We start from the raw sequence: 21,700 nt of genomic DNA on the forward strand, positions 1-21,700 counted from the left end.
ATAATGATAAAATACAAGAGTTTAAGGCTGGCATGATAGTTCAGTAAGTAAAAGCACTTTGCCACCAAGCCTGAAGGCCTGAGTTTAATCCTGGGAACCAGGGGCTGGAGAGATGGCTCAGTGGTTAAGAACACTGGCTGCTCTTCCAGAAGTCCTGAGTTCACACACATGGTCCCAGCAACCACATGGTGGCTCACAACCATCTGTAATGAGATCTGCTACACTCTTCCAGCATGCAGGTATACATGCAGGTAGAGCACTCATATACATTAAAATTAATCAATCAATCAATCAATTGAGGGGCTCAGGTGGTATAAGGAAAAAACTGGCCTCCAAAACATTTTTTAGTCACTTGATCTATCCATCAGAGGTTAAGAGCACTGACTGCTCTAGCAGAGAACCTAGGTTCTATTCCCAGAACCTCATGCTCACAACCATCCATACCTCCAATTCCAGGACACCCAATGCCCTCTTCTGGATTCTGCAGGCACTGCATGCATATGATGAACATACATGCAGGCAAAACACCAATACACATAAAGTAAAATAAATAAGTCTTTTTAAGTCTATATTCCAGACTTTAATGTAACAGTAACAATGTTGAGCAAACAAGGCAGCATTTGTGGAAATAAATGAAGACAAAACTAAAAACAGGTTCCAACTAAGCCTCTCTGCTGAGTAGAAACTGTCTATCAGATTATTAGTGACTACTAGAAACAAGATGCAAACAGGCCCAACTCGTGCAACCTAGGTAACACAAGAGATGCCAGAGGATAAGCCGAGGACAGGTCATTCAGATTAGGTCTTAATTCATGGTGTTGAAGGTATTGAGTCTGAAAAAAAAAAAAAGTGTATACAGACCTTAGCTTAGCCCCAACCCTTTGGTATAAAGGCACAAATCATTTCCAAAGAAAATTACTTTAAAAAAAAAATGAATTAGGAAAAGCAAAGCAAAGCAAAAGGTAAGTTAACCCTAAGCAAGGACAGAAAGAACAGAAGTGCTGAGGGCAGAACGGCAATCTCTAGACTGGCTATTTGGTAAAACAGCTGCTGGGTGACTTAAGATGATCAGGCCACATGTAGATCCACAAATAGCATAGGAGGATAAAAAAGACTGGTAGAGGAGCAAAGAGAAAATAATTCTACTTAATTAAAAATAAAAACTCAAAAAACACTAAATAAAGTTGAAAAGGCCCATAATGGTAACTCACAAGGATGAACAAAGAACCAAAGAACCAATGTAGGAAATATTGGGAGCAGAGGTCCAAAGGGATGCATTAAAGAAACTCACAGACATCTACAGGATCCCTAAGCAAATAGGAGCCAAAAGGTCACAAATATAAAAGAAGAGAAAAGGAAATGAGCCTCCCAGGCCAAGTCTGCTAACCACAGTTTCAGAGTAAGAAAGTGAAAGCTGATTTTGATAGAGCCAAGGAAGCAACAGCTGACTGTGATGGAGCCAAGGATGCAGCAGCTGACTGTGATAGAGCCAAGGAAGCAACAGCTGACTGTGATGGAGCCAAGGATGCAGCAGCTGACTGTGATGGAGCCAAGGATGCAGCAGCTGACTGTGATGGAGCCAAGGATGCAGCAGCTGACTGTGATGGAGCCAAGGTTGCAGCAGCTGACTGTGATGGAGCCAAGGATGCAGCAGCTGACTGTGATGGAGCCAAGGTTGCAGCAGCTGACTGTGATGGAGCCAAGGATGCAGCAGCTGATTTTGATAGAGCCAAGGAAGCAGCAGCTGACTGTGATGGAGCCAAGGATGCAGCAGCTGACTGTGATGGAGCCAAGGTTGCAGCAGCTGACTGTGATAGAGCCAAGGTTGCAGCAGCTGACTGTGATAGAGCCAAGGATGCAGCAGCTGACTGTGATAGAGCCAAGGATGCAGCAGCTGACTGTGATGGAGCCAAGGATGCACAGAACCAGCAAACACTCAAGGAGCCTGCATCACAGCAGCAAAAAGCAAACCACTCTGGGAATCGATAGATTTGCAAACAAGTTCTAAGTCTTCAGCTGCTCTTATCTTTTTGAGGTTTTAAAAGAGAACATCTGATTTGAGACCTACTTCTATACTCTGATGTAACAAATATTATTTTGCTGTTGAGCTATTTTTTTTAAGTTAAAAGTCTAGCTCTATTTTTTTGTTTTGCTTTGTTTTGTTTTTTCAGATAATCCGCATACCAACAGGAGGGTTCCCTTACTAAACAGAGCCAACACACTAACTCTTAATTTTTTTCTTTACATTTATCTTCAGCCTTATCCTGGCTATTGTGCTCATATACAGTTGGCACACAGGAGCTCTTATGATCATGGCATCTTAATGGGACAGACTGTGCAAATTCTTAAAGCACAGCTGAGGATTAGAAGAACACTGTTTAGAAACAGAAACTAGTGGCCTGCTTATCTGGTTCAGAGTCCTAGAGAAAGAGTGGACAGCTGCAAACTCCCAGTCCCTCCAGAACAAGTGTGATTTAAAGCAAACCATACATCATTTTCCATGTCCTCCAGAAATAAAGATGTAGATGCTTCCAGCCATGCGAGACTCAAGGCAAGCAGAACCTATTTACACAAGCTAATGAGTTCCGCAAAGGAGTCTTTCATAGGAAGACCTGTTACAATTTAAAAATGGTGACTACATATGAACAATCTAAAAAATAATTATTTTATTATTATTAAATTTATTATCAAATAATAATTAAACTAAAGTAGCCATCATCCAGGCAAGCACAGTACCACCAACATCACAGAAGGGTGTAGGCCTACACACCTGCTATATGCCTCTTTCTAACCATTACCCCTCTTCTCACTCCTAAATTTTTCTTGTGTCTGATCTTTTGCGATAGTTTCAGTATGTAGCCTAGGCTAGCCCTGTACTGGTGACCCTCCTACTTCAGCCTCCCAGGCACGTGGATGACAGGTGAACATAGGCATACCTGGCCCCCATGCCGAACTACACTGAGGTCTCCTACAGGTGTGTGATGTTTCTTTTGCTCCACGTGATGTCTGAGAGACTCACTCGTATTTCTGTACATTCTTTTCACTACTGATAGATATGTGAGTTGCTTCCATTTGTGAGTATGAGCAGTTGTGAATTGTGAACAATTCATCTATGAAATTCATGCACCTATACTAGAATTCTCTAGCAATTCATCAAAGGTAGAAGTGCTGGCTCCTTAACTTCACTGGAAAAGAGCAATCAAATGTCCAGAGTGAATGTATCGGCATTAGCAAACACCAAGTGTGTAAGATAGAAACTCACTCCTAATTACCAGTTCTCCAAAGTTAACCGCTGTGCCTGGAAAACTCACCTAGAGATCATTTGTAAACACTGCTCCCTCAGAGCCTTTGAGCTTGCTGTCTTTGCCTTGGAAACTCTTCTGTATACCCACAGTGCTTCCTCCCTCATCGTCCCCAGGGCTTTAAACAAATCTTCTCAGTAAGAACTTCTCTGACCACTCTATAAAATGGCAATAGCCCTTCCTCACTGATTCCTATCCCCAAGCAATTGCCATAATTTAATGTATTAATGTATATAAAAAAGAACAGAGCTAAAACTCAGAATTGCTGTAAGGAGCAGAGAGTGTGTATCTGGAGGATACTCTTCAAATGATCAGAGAATGAAATACAGCTCGGCAGGAGACCATCACAGCTGCTCTGCAACATGCACGAAAAGGCAGGGCAGCTCTTCTCAGTATCCCGCTGCAGTGAGAAGCCAATAAATCAGCCGCAGAATGGAGAAGAAACAGAAGAGCTCAGCAAAGACATGACAACTGAAGTCTCTCAAGATGGATAATCAACCCTTGGAGAAGAAATCAGTATGCCGACTATCAAATCATCCACCATGTGCCTGACTTTAACTTATATAAATAAAATGTTAAAAAATAAATAAATAAATAACCAGCCGGGCGTGGTGGCGCACACCTTTTATCCCAGCACTTGGGAGGCAGAGGTAGGGTGGATTTCTGAGTTCAAGGCCAGCCTGGTCTACAGAGTGAGTTCCAGGACAGCCAAGACTACACAGAGAAACCCTGTCTCAGGGGGGAAAAAAAAAACCAAAATCATAAACCAATGAACATTCCTTCTGGCCTAGACTACAATTTTAATTGAATTCAAACATGCATGCAGTATCTCTGATTGAACTAAACCCACATGTAGAATAGAAGCTAATTTAATCACATTATTTCCATTTTTCCTCCAAGATCTTTTAGCTAAGTAGCTGGTAAGAATTAACTAGCCATTTTACCTGTTTCTTTCCTCCTACCTTGAATAAAAAGTGTTCCTAATCTATAATTGGCCAAAGCTCAGGGAACAGGATGGAAATGTTCAGCCGACCAGTAAAATTACTTAAGGTTTGAGTTCTTGAACAGTCAGAGCAGAATGCATTTGCACACTGACATCTAAAGGAGTTGTGCTGTGTGCAACATCCATTCACTGCACTAGACTCAGTCTTGTGCTTCTGGCTCACAACTTAATATTCTCAAACTTTTTTCCTACTTGGAATGGGTTCATCAATTATTATTCTTAGTCTAGTGTACGCATTCAAATTTATAGGCATGAGCCAGCAAGAGAACTCACTGCTTGCTGCCGTGCCTGCATCCCTGAGAATGAGAAAAGCAACTCCTGCAGGTTGTCCTCCAACCTCCACATGTGCACGTCATGGCACAAGTGCATAAGGGATTCACACACCCACACACACAAAATAACATTTTCAATGCAATTTCAAAAGTAACAAAATGCCCATGCGACCTTCCCAGCTCTAAGCAACAAGGACACAACTACAACTCTCACCTGCAGAGCTCAGGAGGACGCTGAAGTCTGTGCCCCGCTGAGATTCTCCACTTTCACCATTGACCTCCTTTTCAGTATCTTGATATCGATCCCAGTTGGAGACGATCTTTCTTCTAGAAAAATTTCCTTGCTCGTCATTCTCTTCTCCATAGGTCTCTGAATCGCTGTCTTCTTCTACCTGCAATCAGTAGAGGCAAATCAATAGGCAGGCAGTGGAGTCCTGACCTAGAAGTCTTCACGGTAAAATAAATACAATAGTACACAGTTATGATGATGAAAAGTGAATTTGTAAACAAGGCTGGAATCCTAAGCAATATTTTCAAAGAACTTAACTTTACCAGAGCATTATCTTAGGTAACTTTCCAATTAGTAATGGAAAGGAAATTGGGGGCATTCTGCTTGAACTTACCCCCACGGAAAATAGCTATTTCATCTAGTTAAATAATAAGGCTGTAGGATTATTAAGGCTTTAGGACCAGAGCCTGGCAAGATGGCTCAGAAGATAATGGCACTTGATGCACAAGCCTGATGACCTGAGTTCCAACCCTGAAACCTATATAAAGGTGAAAGGAGGGGCTGGAAAGATGGCTCAGTGGCTAAGAGCACTGACTACTCCTCCAGAGGACCTGAGTTCAATTCCCAGCAACCACATGGTGGATCATCAACCTCTGAAATGGTATCCCATGTGGCCTTCTGGTTCATCTGAAGACAGCTACAGTGTACTCACATAAATAATAACTTTTTTAAAAAGGTGAAAGGAAAACTCAATACAATAAATTGTCCTGTGACCATGACACACATGATGCCCATCACACACACACACACACACACACACACTAAATAGTTTTAATTAATTTAAGATGGCAATCAGCTCTCCCTGAAATTTACAGATATTTACAAGTGCACCTTACAAACATGTTTTAGTGAGAATTCAGCTCAGAGGCATTCTTGAGCATTTTCAGTTTTGGGCATGAAGAGAAAGCATGCATAGAACTGTAGAAATCCTACAGTATACTTAGAAAAATGATGACTTCGTTTATTAAGAGATAAATTGCAAGCCACTGAGAAGGCTCATTGTGTAGAAGTTTTTACCACACAAGCCTGATGACCTGAATCTGATCCCCAAAGCCCACAGGAGAATGAGAGAATCATTATGTATAATGAATTGTGACTTCATTGTGTATCCACACTTACACCTCTCTCTCTCCTCTCCCTCCCCCCCTCTCTCTCGTGTCTGTGTGTGTGTGTGTGAATGTGTGTATCATGTATATCTGTATGTGTGAATGTGTGTATCGTGTATATCTGTGTGTGTGCACGAACACAGAACAGAGAGAGAGAGAGAGAGAGAGAGAGAAACATTTGGCAACTCATAAGCATCTGTAACTCAGCCCCAAGGAACCCAACGCCCTCTTCTGGGCCCTGCAGGCACTGCATGCATGTGGTGCCCAAACATACATGCAAGCAAAGCATCTGTATACATTTTTTAAAGAAAATAAAATAATGAAATTTTTTAAATGGTGGCAGAAGAGAAAAAAAGAGATAGATTAAACAAACTTAATGGGCTCAGGTGGTGTCAGTGGCAGAAGGTCCCAGGTTCCATCCGTAGTGTATCAACTCCCCCACCCCTGACAATCTCTTACATATGATTCATAATGTAAGACAGGGAACTTATCTCCATTCCAATAGTCTAGCCAGAGGAAACAGTTATTCTGAGAACAGCTGAGGGAATGTGAATAATGATTAGACATTTGAGAATGTCATTAAGGGGGCTGGAGAGATGGCTCAGTGGTTAAGAGCACTGCCTGTTCTTCTGAAGGTCCTGAATCTAAGTCCCAGCAACCCTATGGTGGCTCACAACCATCTGTAATGAGATCGGGTGCCCTCTTCTGGTGTGTCTGAAGACAGCTACAGTGTCTACAGTGTGTGTAGATATAGTAATTAAATATATCTTTGAAAAACAAGAAAGAAGGAAGTTGGCCAGCAGATGGGTTGAGAGAGAGAGAGAGAGAGAGAATATGTCATTAAGAATGAGCTGGTAGCCAGACATGGTGGCGCACGCCTTTAATCCCAGCACTCGGGAGGCAGAGGCAGGCGGATTTCTGAGTTCGAGGCCAGCCTGGTCTACAAAGTGAGTTCCAGGACAGCCAGAGATATACAGAGAAACACTGCCTTGAAAAAACAAAAAAGAAAAAAGGAATGAGCTGGTAATACTACTTACTGTTTGATAGTGATATTATGAATTTCTAACCTTAAGGGAAAAGATGAAAGATCTGGGAGCTGGTTCAAAATGGTGTGTGGAGAGGGATGGCGGCCAGAAACAAACTACTCACATGACTACTGCCGAGATGGGCAGGGAGGAGTAGCAATTTGTTATTCAGTTAGCCTACGTGGTGTTGTATATTTGAAACTTTCCATAATAAATGAGGTGATATTTAAAGAAAAAATGCTTGTAGAACGTAAGTACTTAATTCAAAAAAAGTCCAAAAGGTTATAATATCCTTACCAAGAAAAGAAAACTAGTGAAATATATTCAAGCCAACTATTTATATACAAGTGTTAAGCATGAATTTTTGAAAAATCCAATTAGCTGGGTATGGTGGCACATACTCAAAATTCTACCATCCTCATGAATTGGAAGTAGCCTAGATTACAAAGTAAGGCCTACAGACGGGGGATGGTTTCGTAGAGACAAAGAGTCAGCTTCCTTTAAGGCTGTGGCTCCTGGTAGGCTCACCATGCTCCACTGGAGAGCCTCACTATCAGGAGTTTATGGGCAGCACGAATTGGACTCAATAGATTACTGGAGTTGAGGGGGAGAACAGGGAGGTGGGGGAGGATCTGGAAGGGGTCAGGGTCAAATTTAAGGGATGAATGTCATCAAAACACATTATGTGAAATTCTCAAAAAATCAACTAAAGTATTTTTGAAGCACTTTACTAACACAGAAATGTAGAAAATGATGAAGATGAAAATTAAGATAAAATTTAAAACCCACATTTAGGCTACTTGTATAGTACACACAAGGACCTACATTCAAAGTCCCCAGTACCACCTAGAAAAAGAAAAACCCCTTTTCATCACCGAGAGAGTACCATAAAACACATATTCCCAGTTCATTCCTCTATTATGTTAATACATTTTTTTAAATATGTAAGTACACTGTAGCTGTACTCAGATACTCCAGAAGAGGGCATCAGATTTCGTTACGGATGGTTGTGAGCCACCATGTGGTTGCTGGGATTTGAACTCGGGACCTTCGGAAGAGCAGTAGGCGCTCTTAACCACTGAGCCATCTCGCCAGCCCAAAACATTTTATTTTTTGGTAACCAATTTTATTGAGTCAGCATGTCCTACCTTTCCATTTCAATACATTTCATTTTCTATGTCACACACACACACACACACACACACACACACTGTTGAAAGGTCCTGTTCTGTTTCTGAGAAAATCTTATCATAAAGCTCAGGCTCTCAGATTCAGATGTTTCAGCCCCCCCACCCCAAGCACTGAGGTCACAGGCATATGCCACCACGCCCAAACCACACAGACTACTTCTAGCCCCCACCCCCTCCAAAACAAACTCCTTTAAAGCTTATTTCTTACAGCAACTTCCCAATGGGTTCTACCTGCCCTTTCCCCTACATCATTAGAAGCTACCAGCACAAGCTTTCTTTATATTGTGTCAATTTATTGACAAGGCCTGGCCTGGGAGCATGCAGAAGAGTCCATCTTCTGTCTGGCTTTTTCCTTGCTTTTCTTAAATTACTTATAGATTTGTTTTTAATTTCCAATGTTGCTTAATGCTCAGTCAAATAGGTCTTGACTAAAATACACTGAATGTGGTCACTTGAACACTGTTACATCATATCAGTTGACAGACAGACAAAAGGAAACCCCAGCACAACTAATCATGTGACTGACAGAGGGCTGAGTGGCGGGTCTGCCCACTCACAGTACAGATATGACCCCATTTCTATTTAGGACATTTCTGCAACGTTCCTTTGGTCATCAACCATTCATCCAACAAATTTCATATTAGTCAATAATTCTCACCTAAATGAAACTGCATAAAGTTTCCTAAAAGGATGGACTAAATAGGCCTTCCAAGATCTCTTTCAGCCCTCAAATATCATAAGTCTCACTATAAAAACAAGAAAATGGCCATTTATATCAAAATCTAGAGATTACAAAATGTGGCCTGAAGCCTAGAGGCTGCCATCTCTATAAACTTCTGAAGGCCCAACGATGCTGGCTGAGTTAAGTTATTTAGTGAGTGAGATCTGCTAATGAGTGACTAATACCAGAGACTGATGAGGGCTTGGGGGCTAGAACGAGCACTCAAAGTGTGAGCAGGGTTAGCGTGGGAAAGCCTAATATTCTTTTATTGTCCCACGGAGTAAGTTCATAGAAGCTTCTCCAGTTAGCTTGAAATCTCTAAGCAGCTAAAGCACATGGTAAAATGTATACCTGAGCAAGATAATGATCCTGATATAAAACACAACTGTGACCTGAGAGCCTGCTCCTGCAGTAAAACCAACAGTGAAATGAAAGGCAGGAGACCTGGAGAGAACTGAGGACCCTGCAATTGCCACTATTCCAGAGTCCCTGAGCGTTCATAACAGACTAGCCACCTGCAGACAAACGACTCCCTGATCCCAAATTAGAGGTGCACTAAACTAGTATCTCATTGCTCTGACTCAAATGCAAGGGCCACAGGAGCCCCCATCAGAGGAGAGTAGAAAGAAGGATAATACATAGGAGACATTTGCTTCCTTATACAAACATGGACATAGCAAGCGGACACAGTACTACATAAACACGGTGTTGTTTTTATGTTGCCATCATGTCAAAGCTAAACTGGTCATTTTCACAGTAATACTTTGTACCTGGATGCTGGTCATTGGTTTCAGTGTTCATAAAGTAACAGAAACCCAATTAGGTTACTTATAAATCAAAGTACAGCTGAGCTATTATCCTGCCCAGTGGCAACACAAAAAACAACAAAGTTCCACTGGAACACACAGAGGGGCTCAGCTAAAATGAGGACTGTTTTACATGCAGCTTTTCTAATAGGCAAGCGTCAATTTGACTTCACCTGCTCTACAGAATGGAGATGAAGCGAATCCTCAGGATGGGCAAGCTAAACCTCTCCATTAGCTGGGTGTGGTGGTACACGCCTTTAATCCCAGCAACTCAGGAACAACAGGACAAAAGACAAATCAATTTTCCGCTAATAGTGAATGGTGTGACAATACTTTTCTTCTCAAAGCAGTAGAGGCAGCAATTCTTTGTACACTAATACACAAACACCACCAGGAGACAAGGATTTAGTTAAGGTCTCTGCCACTTTTGAACAACGATCACTGGCTCCCAATGTCTGGTAACATACCTCTCTTTCCTAGCTGAGACTAATCCAGAATTATCTTTAGGGTTCACATTTCCAGTGATAATCTCAAGGCAATTCAGACTCCTAAAATGCAACCACCCCAATTTTTCCAGCCATCCCCCTGTTCAACAGCCACTTCTATCTTTTAAAATAATTGTTGCAGCTGCACCCCACTCCTGAAATAATTTGTTTGGGGAGACTGGAGAGATGGCTCAGCAGTTAAGAGCACTTGCTGCTCTTCCAGAGGATCTGGGCTTGGTTCCTGGGACCCAGGTTTGGCTCCCAGTACCCACAGGCAGCTCACAACCACCTGAAGCTCCAGTTTCAAGGAATTCAAGGTCCTCTGTGGCCTCTGTGAGCACCTGCACATATATGTATGGTACACCATGGTACATATTTTGGCATATACACAAACTCTAAATAAATAAATAAATAAATAAATAATCTTTAAAAAGAAAATCCATTTAAAGCCAAGCAGTAGTGATTTGCGTTATTTCGTGGGAAAAAAATGTATTTCTAGTTGTATTAAAGGTGTGTGATAGGGCTGAGCCACACAACTAGAAAGAGGTTTTTCCAGTAAATAACACAATCTTGGGGTTCACAGTGTGATCACATATCCTGCAACAGTGGTGTGGTGTGGTAGCACACATTTACACTCACCAGGCCAGAGCAAGAACACTGCTTGAGTTCAAGGGTTCAAGGCCAATCTAGACCACAGAGTAAAGCACACATTTCTATTATACTACTAATAGTAGTAGTAGTATAAGGCTTATTTCTTTTTTCTTTTCTAACGTCTTTTTCTATTCAACTTTCCTCTCCTTAACTAAAGCCACCTCCGTCCCAAATCCACCACTCAATCTACCTGTTAACAATTCATTTTTTAAAAGCCTGAAAGGAGTGTTCAAGTCTCTCCAGAGACAGAGCAAAGCAACGCAGTCTGCCAAATGCCACTCACCCACCTTGATCCAATAAAGCTGAGCAGTTCCCTGAAGGAGGTGTCACCTCATCAACTACTCTGAAAGCTCTATCACTTGAGATTCTTCACATAACAGCCCTGTTGCCATGTAGCCGTCAGTTCTAGTAAGATGCCAATTACCACGGAAAGTGGCTCCTGGAAGTCTAAATTTCTACAGTTTTTAAGAACTCGGTTCCCTGGCAACACTTGCAAAATAAGAATCGCAATGCCTTCTTGCAGTTCCTGCCTGTGTTGATGCACTTCAGCCAAAACAGCTTCAACTGACAGGGCCTCAGTAGGCAACCCAGGCTGACCTCAAACTCCAGTTCCTCTGCCCCAGGCTTCCCAAGTGCAATTCCTATGCAATGTTTAGATTCTTGAAAATTTTGTGACAGTATTAGGATTGAGCCTAAGAGCTCCCTCATGCTAGCTAAGTATGCTAACACTAAGCTATACCTACCACCTTATTGCTAGTTTTTATTTTGAGACTGGTAGGGTCTCACTAAGCTACCTAGGCAAGCCTTGAACTTGTGATTCTCTGACCTATGCCCTGTGAGAAGTTAAGATTACCAACCTGCATCACCAGGCTTGGTTGAATTCTTAATATTTTTCAGTGCATCTTATTGAAGATTTACTACCAGATAATATTTGGACTGGAGGTTGTTGAGACAGAATCTTGCTATGCAGCCTAGGCTGGCCCCAAACAGCAATTCTCCTGAAAGCCAAGAGTATAAATATATGCCACCACCATACCATGCTTCCTTCACTGAGCACAATATTAACATGAAAAAAATTCTTTCTACATGTGGTCATTCATGCTTATAATCCTAACACTCAGGAAGATATAAGGAAAATCAGATCAGGGTCAGGTTGGGCTCCACAGTAAGTTGAAGGTTAATCAGAAGCTATAGAGTGAGACCATCTAAAAAGGGGGTGGGGAGTATAAAATCTCTTAGTGTCTAAAGCCCTCGTGAAAGCTCTCATAACTACCAGTGGCAAAATGGAAGGCTAGCTGGCTGGAACGGAGACTGAACAGTGCCAGAAGGCTGAACTCAGCCTGATGCACACTTGGCAAGCATTCTATATCTAAGCTACATCCCAAATCATACATGTTTCCAAACTTTATTTTCATTTCTTGATCTTACTTAATTTCAGTGAAGTCCTAGAGAGTAGAGAGGATCTTACACAGATGAAGTCTATTTGAAATAGATCACATCCCTACTCCCAAATTTATCCACTACACAAGTGAACAGATCTCCGACTCAAAAATTTATTCATTGAAACTCATCCTAGCAGTCACTGAAACAGCCAAGATTGGAGTCACTCATAAAAAAAATCAAAAAATACCTCATAGCAAAGAAAAATAGAAGTCAACTGTCTACAAATTATGGAATAAAGAAGGAAGAAAGGAAAAAAAGGAAGGAAGGAGGGAGGGAAGGAGGAAGGAAAGGAGAGAGGAGAGAGGGAGTCCTCATGACTGGTCCCACCACATTATTTGGACCCTTGATCAACTTATAATCCTATTCCTCTTGTGACAAAAGTCTTTAAGGGTAACTACTGCACCAATTGTCACAAACTCAAATACAGCACAAGCCTAACAGTTTCCCTCCTGCTGCTAAGGACTAACCTACTGGCCTTGCACATGCTGGGCAAGCCCTGCCACACAGCCCTCTTGTCTTCTTAGATAAGGCCCACGTTCAGTCTAGCCAGCAAAGGCTGTTTGGTTTGCCATTTCACACAAAAAGTAACAGATTTGCTAGAATTTTTGTCTTCCCGGGGCCTAACTCATGTGGTGCCAGTCTTATCTACACACACTGGCAAAATGAGGGAGAACAAGCCACTGTACCAAGTAGGTATGACACTCCTGTGTAAGGGACCTGGCTTCCCAGCACCTGAAGCTCCTCTCGGATTTCCCTTCCTTTTCCTTCTCCTGTGGTGGCTGGTGTATAAAATGCCGGTCCATTCTGTTTTGAGGGCTGGCTGCATTTGTTTCAGGTTAAGATCATTTCTTCATCAAGAGCATTTACACATGACATTAATGAAGAGAGAAAGGAGAGCAAATGCTAGCAAAATTCTCAGAAGTGGTTCCCAAAGCCCATAGAAATCAAATAGCAACTGCTGCACAAGTCAGAAAGAGAGGTCAAGTATTTTGTAAAGAGAAGGAAGGGCGTCATGAAGTGGAAACTTCTGGTTCCTCTGGGAAGTCAGTTATGTCAAATGATGGTTTGCTAGGGCACACAGGTGACAGGATGTTTTGCTGAAGCAGACACAGGGGATAGGACTCATATGTTCAGGAGTATAAGCATGACCCCACAGACACCGGTAGCTCGAGCACTGGTCTACTTTGCTCCGCCTTGCTCTTCTTGCTAACTACACACATGTTTTAGTTCATCTTACATTGTGTTGTTGAGCTTCACTTGTGGTAATGTCAGAAAGACACTCGCCAAAGAACTTCTCCTGAGGTTACTGCAGCTTCCAAAGCAGCCGGTTGGCTTCCGAATTGAACTACCCTTGCTGCTTTGTGAATGATTACTGCCAAGTGGGTTGGACTGCAGCTGCTGGTTTGTGTGTGGTGCCTGTCAGAGAACTGGACGGCAGCTGCGGATTCATATTAGGTGTTTGCTACTGGAACTGACAACGAAGATTAGACTTGCCCCCAAAGAACTATTTCTAAACATATCTACTTCCCCCATGTCCTAATAACTTTTCTCTTCTACTACCTCTGGTAGGTGTGGGGCTAGAAGGGAGGTTAAATGTTTATTAAAGTCGGTTGGAAAAAATGTATGCCCACATGCTCATTGTTTGTGTGACAGCACCTTCCATGCACTGTTCTTCAAGCCTACTCTTGCCACAAGGCACATGGCATTCAGAAGGTGCTTGCCTGACATACCCCTCAGTTGAACTGATGTCCCTTGCTCCTGAACCTTAGTTGTATGGCATCGTGGCTACACATTGGGAAACCACCTTCCCTTCCTGTCCCTACTGGAGCCAGAATAAAAAAAAAAATAAGAAAAGGCATTTTTCTGTGAATTTCAAGAGACCATTTCTCCTACAACAGGACAGAGTCCTGAGATCTGTATCTCCCTTCTGCAGCTCATTTCAAGTGTGACCTTTAGGAAGCTCTTCCAACATTAAGAAGAGAAATCTTTTAATTAAAATAAAGGGCAGTAAAGATGCCTGGAGGAAAGGAGAAAGCTTTCCCTTTGCAATAGAGAAAGGAGGATTTTCTCAAAGCTCCTGATCCAGCAGGACAAAATGCAAATCCCAGGATCAAGGCAGTGGTAGGTAAGGAAAGCTGAGTGCCTGGAAGTTGAGCCACAGCACAGTGAGTCTTGTGGGGTTAGCAGTGCAAGCCAGCAGCACTAGGTGGTCTTATTTTCTGCATAAGTCTGAGACTGTTGACCTCTGCTTCTCAGATATCCAACGCAACACTCAATTCCACAGTCCCTAATCCCCACCGAAAATATCTAAATATTCTTTGGGCGAAAAGTGCAAGTTAAATCCTGGTGTTGCTTACTTCTAACTATGAGACCTGTGAATAATCTGTATTATAAACTCTCAAGAGGAATGCCCTAGTTGGCTACCTATTGCTGTGATAAAGACCATGGCCATAAGTAACATAAGAGGAAGAAAGGGCATATTTGGCTTACACATCCTGATCACATCATTGAAGGAAGCCAAGGCAGGCACTCAAGCATAGCAGGAACCAAAGAGGCCTAGAGGGACACTGCTTACTCAGTTGCTCCTTTCCACACCCGTGCCTTGCACAGCCTGCCTTCTTCTATAATCCAGGACCACCTACCTAGGAGCGGCACCACACACAGTGGGCTGGACCCTCTCGCATCAATCATTAACTAAAATGTACCACAGACTTGCCTACACGCCAATCTGATGGAAGGCATTTCTCCACTGAGGCTCCCTCTTTCCAGGTGACTCCAGCTTGTGTCAAGTTGAGGGGAAGAAAAATAACAGCACAAGACTAGAGCTGGAAAGCTAAGACAAATTAAGTTCTACCAACACTCATGCTCTAGTTTTGGCAGAGCAAAAACTCATGATTCTCAGCTTTCTGAGTGCTGGGGTTACAGGCATGTGTAGAACTGGAGGCATGTCTCAGCAGCTGAGAAGGTTAAGAGCATGTAATATTTTTTACAAAGGACCTAAGTTTAGCTCCTGGCACACAAGTGAGGCCGATCACATCTGCCTGTAACTCTAGCCCCAGGGGATCTGATCCCCTCTTCTGGCCTCCATGGGCACCGGCATACACTTGACATATACTCACACACATATACATAAATAGAAATAATAACGAAATAAATGTGTTTTTTAGGTATGATAGTTGGGTGAAATGGAAGTGGAACCAAAAAAGCCACTAACTTTGTAAATTCTATTTCTGCCATCCAGATAGTAAGAACGAACACTAAATAAAAATCAAAATATCAGAAGATGCTAAAGACTCAAAAGAAATTAATAACTCCCAAAATCTGACACTTCACATGGTATATTCTATGGATATATGTTCTACTTTGATTTTGAGCCCCAACATACATTAATAAGTAAAACTGTACTAACATCGTGGTACCACTCCAGGCCTGGAGTTTACCGGACAAACCAGTTTCAGGAAACATTTCCATGTGGAAATGTCACGTTAAGGATAAAATACCCACTGCCACATTAAGCACACCCAGCTGTCAATGAGTCTTGGCCCAGGCATGCATGCTGCTGACCAGGAAGGCAAAATGTCTCACATCTCCCAAAAGTAAAACACTCTACCATTTAAAGAGTTTCCTCTGCTGGGATGAATAAAGCAAATCCAATCTATATGCTGGACAGAATTATTTCAATCCTAAAGAAAGATGGAGGCACCACATCTGCAGAAAGACGGGCTTGGCTGGGGGTGATAGAGTGAATACCGCCAAAGTCAGGAGAAAAGTGCTTTCTCTGTCTGTGGTTTCTAGAGAGAGAGATAAAATTACATATGTGTGCGTAAAGCAATGTATGAAAAAAGGGAAACCGAGGAACAAAGGAAGTCACCAGAGTGGGAGGGGGGGAGCACAGCATTTGCATACTTGTAAAAAGGGTTTTCAAGTAACATAGGCCTGTGAACAAATAATATGCACAGTGACAATGCTTAAAAACCAGAATTGTCTCTGTAAAACAAAGGGAGGAGAAACAACAGAGAGATCAGTGGTATGGATGCATCCTTTCTCAGATCTCTCCAGTGGCCTGGGACAGACAGCCCAGGGGAAGCACTACACTGATAGTTAAGATCCACAGCCAATAAGGAGTGTTCCCTGCTGCTGTCTGCCAGTGGCCCAGGGCCCAGGGCTTATTTGAAAAGTAGTGTGCTACTTGCCCCACCTGCTGTTCAGAGCTAAAACTGTGCTTTGATCTCTAGTTTCATGAGGCTTGAGAGCAAGCCCAGCTCTAGAGAGGGGAGAGGAAGCAGGTCTGGCCTGGCTGTCTTCTGGGTGCTGAGCCCAGGGCCCTTCTAGCACAGCAGGCTCAGGCCCTCACCCTGAGCTACACCTCCTACTCTGGGCTGATGTTTATGTTCATTGTTTTGGAGTTGGGAAAGCGGCTTTGGAGGTGAAGTAAACACAACTTGCATTTGACAGAGAAGTCAACTGCTTTTTGATGAAGCTAAAAGACACAATTTTATGTTTCTTGGTTGTTTTGCTTTGGTTTGGTTTGCTTTGGTTGTTTTTAATGTGTAGGACATGTGTTTGGGGGACGGCAACAAACTTTGTAGCCCTCCTCACATCATGACCAGGTTTATATTGGGTGTGTTATAAACAGAGGAGCCATTCCTCAGGCCCCCTGCTCTGAGCACACCCTGCTCTGAGCACAGGTTTGCTTTGGACTCTAGGACTCTAGTATTTGTTTCTTGGGAACAGTGGAGTCCTGCTAGATGTGGAAGCACTTGCCTATAATCCCCACAGGAGGATCAAGGCCATCTCAAGCTACAGTATCTTGTTCCAGGACAGCCTGGGCTGTGGAATAAAAGACCTTGCCTAATAACAATCAAAGAGAGAAAAAAAGAGAATCCTGTAATCAGAACTTTTGTTGATGGAAAATGCTGTTGTGTCACACTTCTAAGTAATCCACACTCCAGAGTGTAGAAAGTACAGACTACATATAACACGTAAACAACCACACAAAAAACACAAGGTCAAATGAGCAGACATAAACTATAACAGCACAACTCTAGATGCCCAAGGAACCCAAAACATACATGCATACATGAAATTCACACAGCACATTTAAGTATTCGCTAGCTGAACAGTTTTAATTTTTCAGTCATAAATGATAAGGATCCATTCATACATATGGAAGAACATATAGATCTTTATACACAGTAACTGTCTCACTGAATACACAATCAATTAACAATGTCTCTTGGTGTTATAACGTGATTTGATAAATACAAAAAATAGAAGAATCATAGAACTGAAGGTCTTAAAATAATATGTATATGAATTTGATACAAGTCAGTCATCCTAATTATACTTTAATAATATGGTTATTACCATTCAGAAACCCTGGCACTGGCGAGATAGGAGAATCAGAAGTTCAAGGACAGTCTGCCCTATGTGAGACCCTGTCTCAAAAACAAACAAAAAAATAATAAATAAAAATTATTACACAGAAGTGAAAAGCAACTATTAAACAATTCTCAAGTATAAAATATATTACCCCAGATAAAATTATGAGGGAAATATGGAAAGAAAAAATTAATTTAAAAATATAAGGAACAGTTGAAATTTTACTGCTAAAGGCTTTATTGACGTATTATTTTTTTAAATGTATAAAGCCAGTTTCAAGTCACTACTGTATTTAAGGCTACTCATAAAAGTGGTGTGCCTTTTAAAGTGCTTCTACAGCCATTGTTGAGACAGGGTTTCATGTAGCTCAACATGGCCTCTAACTACTGTGTAACTTCTGATATCCTGCCTCCCATTCTGAGTTCTGATAAGGTATGAAACCCCATACCCAGAGTTTGTGGTGCTAGGGACCAAACCCAGGGCCTTGTGCATGCTAGACATTCTAGCAAAAGAGCCACATCCTCAACCCTTAAAATGTTTTCCTGCTCCATGTTTTAATTAATAAAAGCACAGAATATGCTGGCAATTATGTGTTTTGAAAGTATCTGATCCATTTAATTTTAAAATATTTTAGATGTAAACATAGACACAGTATTATTCATGGTTTTCTCCAAATAAGTTAAACTGTTTGAGGATTGGTATCTATATAGATCATGGGAAAATGGAGGTGAAATAATGGCCAGTGGAAAAAGCATACCTCAAAATAGCACACTCTTAACAAGAACAGATACACTGAGACACTTAACATCTACACAACGGCTCACAGCAATAAGAAAGAATGTCAAAAGCCTTTTCCTCGCAATATAGTCCAGACTGGCCTGAAACTCACTATGTAGCCTGGCTCCAAAATGTAATCCTAAAGCAATTTGCTGTTGGGACACTTAAGCACGTTCAGCCACCAGCCAAGCCAGCTTCAGTCTTTCTGAAAGGCGGAAACAGTCTTGGAGGCTGTTGAGTCTGAGTTTAATAAGCTTACAGTCTCTACTGGCTCATGATGCCAGTGACCCACTTCAGCCTCAGGGATGCAACAAGCCTTAGACACGCGCCAAGACCTGACATGACACCAAATCACCTCTCTCCGTCTGAGCATCAGAGTCAGACACTTCCTTTGTCAGAGTATAAGACTCTCTGCAATAGCTAGTATTGTTTACTACTCAAGACAGGGTTTAGTTACAAAGCAAAAAAAAAAAAAAAAAAGGTTAAAAATAAATTTATTTTTTAAAAAATATATGACTTCAAAGTTGTAGTGTGGTTATTAACAGCCCTCCCACCTTTTATTAACCAGACTAGGAATGGCAGCACAGGCCTATAGTCCCAAGCACTAGAAAAGCTGAGCAGAGAACCACTCGTGCCAGCTGGGCCACACAGAGAGACTCTGTCTCGCTTTTTTTAAGTGAATATAGACATAGACATCTGCCACATAAATATAGATAAGGAACACAAAGGTCAGCTAACATTCAAAGAGATAAATATGTTACCAGTTTCATACTCAGCCTTGTAATCATATATAAACATGAGGGGAAAGGTATGTAAAAACATTACTCAACAGCATACTCTCCTCTCTCCCTCTCCCCTCACTCCCTCCTTTCCCCCCTCTGTATGTGTGTGTTAGTGTGAATGTGTGTGTGTCTGTGTGTGTATGCATGTGTAGTATGTATCTGTGTACACAAGTGTCTTTGCCTGTATGTATGTCTGCAGAAGACATTGAGAATCTTTCTCCATTGCTTTCTGCCTTACTGACGTCAGACACTGTCTCAGTGAACCTGGAGCTCTGCTAGGCTGGCAACCAGCAAGCTCTAGCATTCCTCCTGTCTGTGCCCCATCTACACAGGGCTGGGATTACAGCTGCAAGCTACAGTTGCCCAGCTTTTTACACAAGTGTTGGGAATCTGAATGCAGGTCCTCATGCTTGTGCAGCAAGAGATCCTACTGAAGAGGTCAGCTCAGGGCACTTGGAAAATTCCACCGGACCCCTCCCCTCCAGGAAGAGAAAGGCCATGAAGCACTTAGACACCCCTCCCGCCCAGAAGGAGAGACTTAATTACATTCCTCAGACCACTGTGGGGTGGACCCACCAGTGGGTGGGGGAGGCCCAGAGCATGTAGACACTTTCTGCAACCTTGACCTTGGCCACCTAGAGACAAGGGAAGTCCTTGCCACCTCATTCCCTAAAGACCAGTCAGTTTAAAAGTCACCCTGAGCAGGGCATGGTGGCGCACGCCTTTAATCCCAGCACTTGGGAGGCAGAGGCAGGCGAATTTCTGAGTTCAAGGCCAGCCTGGTCTATAGAGTGAGTTCCAGGGCAGCCAAGGCTACATAGAGAAACCCTGTCTCCAAAAAAAAAAAAAAAAAAAGTCACACTGTTCTGCCAATCACATTGTGCCTAATGGCTGCTGCTCTGAAAACTGTATAATACTCAACAAACAAGCCACTTCTCCTCCGGGTGTAGGATGACCCCAACAAGTTGGAACAATAAATTCCTCTTGCTTTTTGCATGGATTCCCAGTTCAGCATGCTTCCTTCAGGGAGTCCCTGGCAAGCTAAGACTTGCCAGAGTCCTACACTACCACTGAGACACCTCTTTTCAAATCATACCAGAAGCTCAGAGCAGTAGCCAAAAGAGTGGGCTCCAGTGTCAACAGACCCATGTGGAATCCAGGCTCACTGAACTGCAGATTAACTGTGAATAAGTAATTTAACCATAACTGTGAGTAACTTAGCTGTGCCTTGCTGTGCAAATCTCATAACTAAGTGTTCAATAAATGTTAATTACTTACTATTATCTGCTAGAAAAGGAAAAAAAAAATTCAAGGACTACTAACAGGCCTCCTGTTAACCACTCGTCAAAATAAATGTTATGAAAAAGACTAAGTTTGCCTTTCACATCTTCATTCAGTACAAGATTAAAGTCTGTGCCCAAGTGTGGTGGCAGCAGCACCACCACCTTGAATTTCAGCACTTGGGAAGCAGAGACAGGAGATCTCTCTGAGTTGAAGCTGGCTTGCTTGACATAGTGAGTTTCAGGACAGTCAGGGCTACATAGTAAGATCCTGTCTCCAAAAGTCTCAGTGAGAGGAAACACAAAAGAAAGGCATGCAAACAGAAAATGAGGGGTTAAGTTACCCCTGCTGGAAAGTGACATTAGTTATGTATATTTTGTATATTATATAATTACTCATATAATTATACATATATGATGCATAATATATATAAAACAATGCCACCAAAAAGCTTTAAAACTGATAAATTAAGTTACAGAATACAAAATTAACTTGGTGAAAGTGAAGAATAAATCAAAAAAACAATAGCAACAAAAAATTTAGATGAAATATATACAAATAAATTTAACCAAAGAAGCGATTCATATCGACAATGATAATTACAAAACATCAATGAAAGCACCTGGAGAAGACACTAAATTACAAGCTTTCACTCAGCCTTCCGGTGTTCATGGATGAAAGAACTAATACGTTCAAATATCCATAAGATCTAGAGTGTTCTACAGACTGAATGCAATGCCCACTGAGATGTCCAGACATCCTTCAAAGAAACAAAACAACCACTCCTAAAACTTGCATGAAACTGTAAAAAGATCCTAAATATTTTAAACAAAGAAACGAAAGTTAAGATCAGAGTTTAAGACGAACTACAAAGCGTAGGTAAACGGCTAAATTGTACAGACAGTCCTGGTTAAAAAAAAAAAAAATGACAGCATGTGGTTTAAATGTTACTTAACATGGTTTAACATTCATGCCACCCTATGTTCAGTCCTGCCACCAAAAAGGAGCAAGAAAACCCCAGGGATACATGCACATATCCACACCCCCAAAGAAATAAGCCATATACAAAATCAACTCTAAATAAAACAGACTTCAAACATGAAACCTGAAACTATCAGGAGAAAGCATCAGGAAAACACCCCAGGACATTGCTCTGGGCAAAGCTTTCCTTGGATCTGACCTCGA

The 21,700-nt window shown here is 41.9% G+C and overlaps 2 protein-coding genes and 1 non-coding gene across 4 annotated transcripts in view; 1 reads left to right on the forward strand and 2 right to left on the reverse strand.

Moving 5' to 3' along the window:
• Aven (apoptosis and caspase activation inhibitor) overlaps window positions 1-21,700 on the reverse strand; it is a 147,555-nt gene that overhangs the window by 123,161 nt on the left and 2,694 nt on the right. For both annotated transcript variants that reach the window (XM_021152728.3, XM_021152729.3), the window contains exon 2: window positions 4,792-4,969. In XM_021152728.3, the coding sequence (XP_021008387.1) occupies window positions 4,792-4,969 (178 nt within the window). The remainder of the gene's footprint in view (window positions 1-4,791; window positions 4,970-21,700) is intronic.
• The window catches only part of Chrm5 (cholinergic receptor muscarinic 5), a 52,516-nt gene that overhangs the window by 13,297 nt on the left and 17,519 nt on the right, over window positions 1-21,700 (forward strand). The window lies entirely within an intron of this gene.
• LOC115030543 (small nucleolar RNA SNORA11) lies at window positions 16,840-16,968 on the reverse strand. Its single transcript, XR_003836125.1, has one exon. It is a non-coding gene; the product is annotated as a small nucleolar RNA SNORA11 (small nucleolar RNA).

The sequence above is a fragment of the Mus caroli genome, unplaced genomic scaffold (assembly GCF_978045245.1).
Source record: "Mus caroli unplaced genomic scaffold, Mus_caroli_1 scaffold_2, whole genome shotgun sequence".
Lineage (NCBI taxonomy): Eukaryota > Metazoa > Chordata > Mammalia > Rodentia > Muridae > Mus > Mus caroli.